The 235-nt window shown below is 62.1% G+C and overlaps 1 protein-coding gene across 1 annotated transcript in view; it reads left to right on the forward strand.

The window, feature by feature from the left end:
- LOC104491215 (kelch repeat and BTB domain-containing protein 11-like) overlaps positions 1-235 on the forward strand; it is a gene marked incomplete at its 5' end in the record, with an annotated part of 1,826 nt that overhangs the window by 604 nt on the left and 987 nt on the right. The window contains 1 exon segment of the mRNA XM_010133601.1: positions 1-232. This exon segment is cut by the window's left edge and continues 3 nt beyond it. Within this exon segment, the coding sequence (XP_010131903.1) occupies positions 1-232 (232 nt within the window).

A 235-nucleotide genomic window follows, 5' to 3' on the forward strand; every position in this document is an offset into this window, starting at 1 on the left:
TGTGGTGTCACTGGAGGAGAGCAGCTCCCTCATACACTGCTACCAGGAGGCCAGTGGTGAGTGGAGGGTGCTGACGCGCCTGCCAGAGGAGGCCAACGCCAAGGGCTGCGCCATGTGCGTCCTCCATAACTACCTCTTCCTAGCAGGGGGCATTGTGGCAGGCAGGGAACCCCGGGCCCGCCTTTCTGCGAAATGCTTCTGCTACAACCCTCCCACGGACACATGTAGGCAGGAG

Source organism: Buceros rhinoceros, unplaced genomic scaffold (assembly GCF_000710305.1).
Source record: "Buceros rhinoceros silvestris isolate BGI_N320 unplaced genomic scaffold, ASM71030v1 scaffold1483, whole genome shotgun sequence".
Classification (NCBI taxonomy): Eukaryota; Metazoa; Chordata; class Aves; order Bucerotiformes; family Bucerotidae; genus Buceros; species Buceros rhinoceros.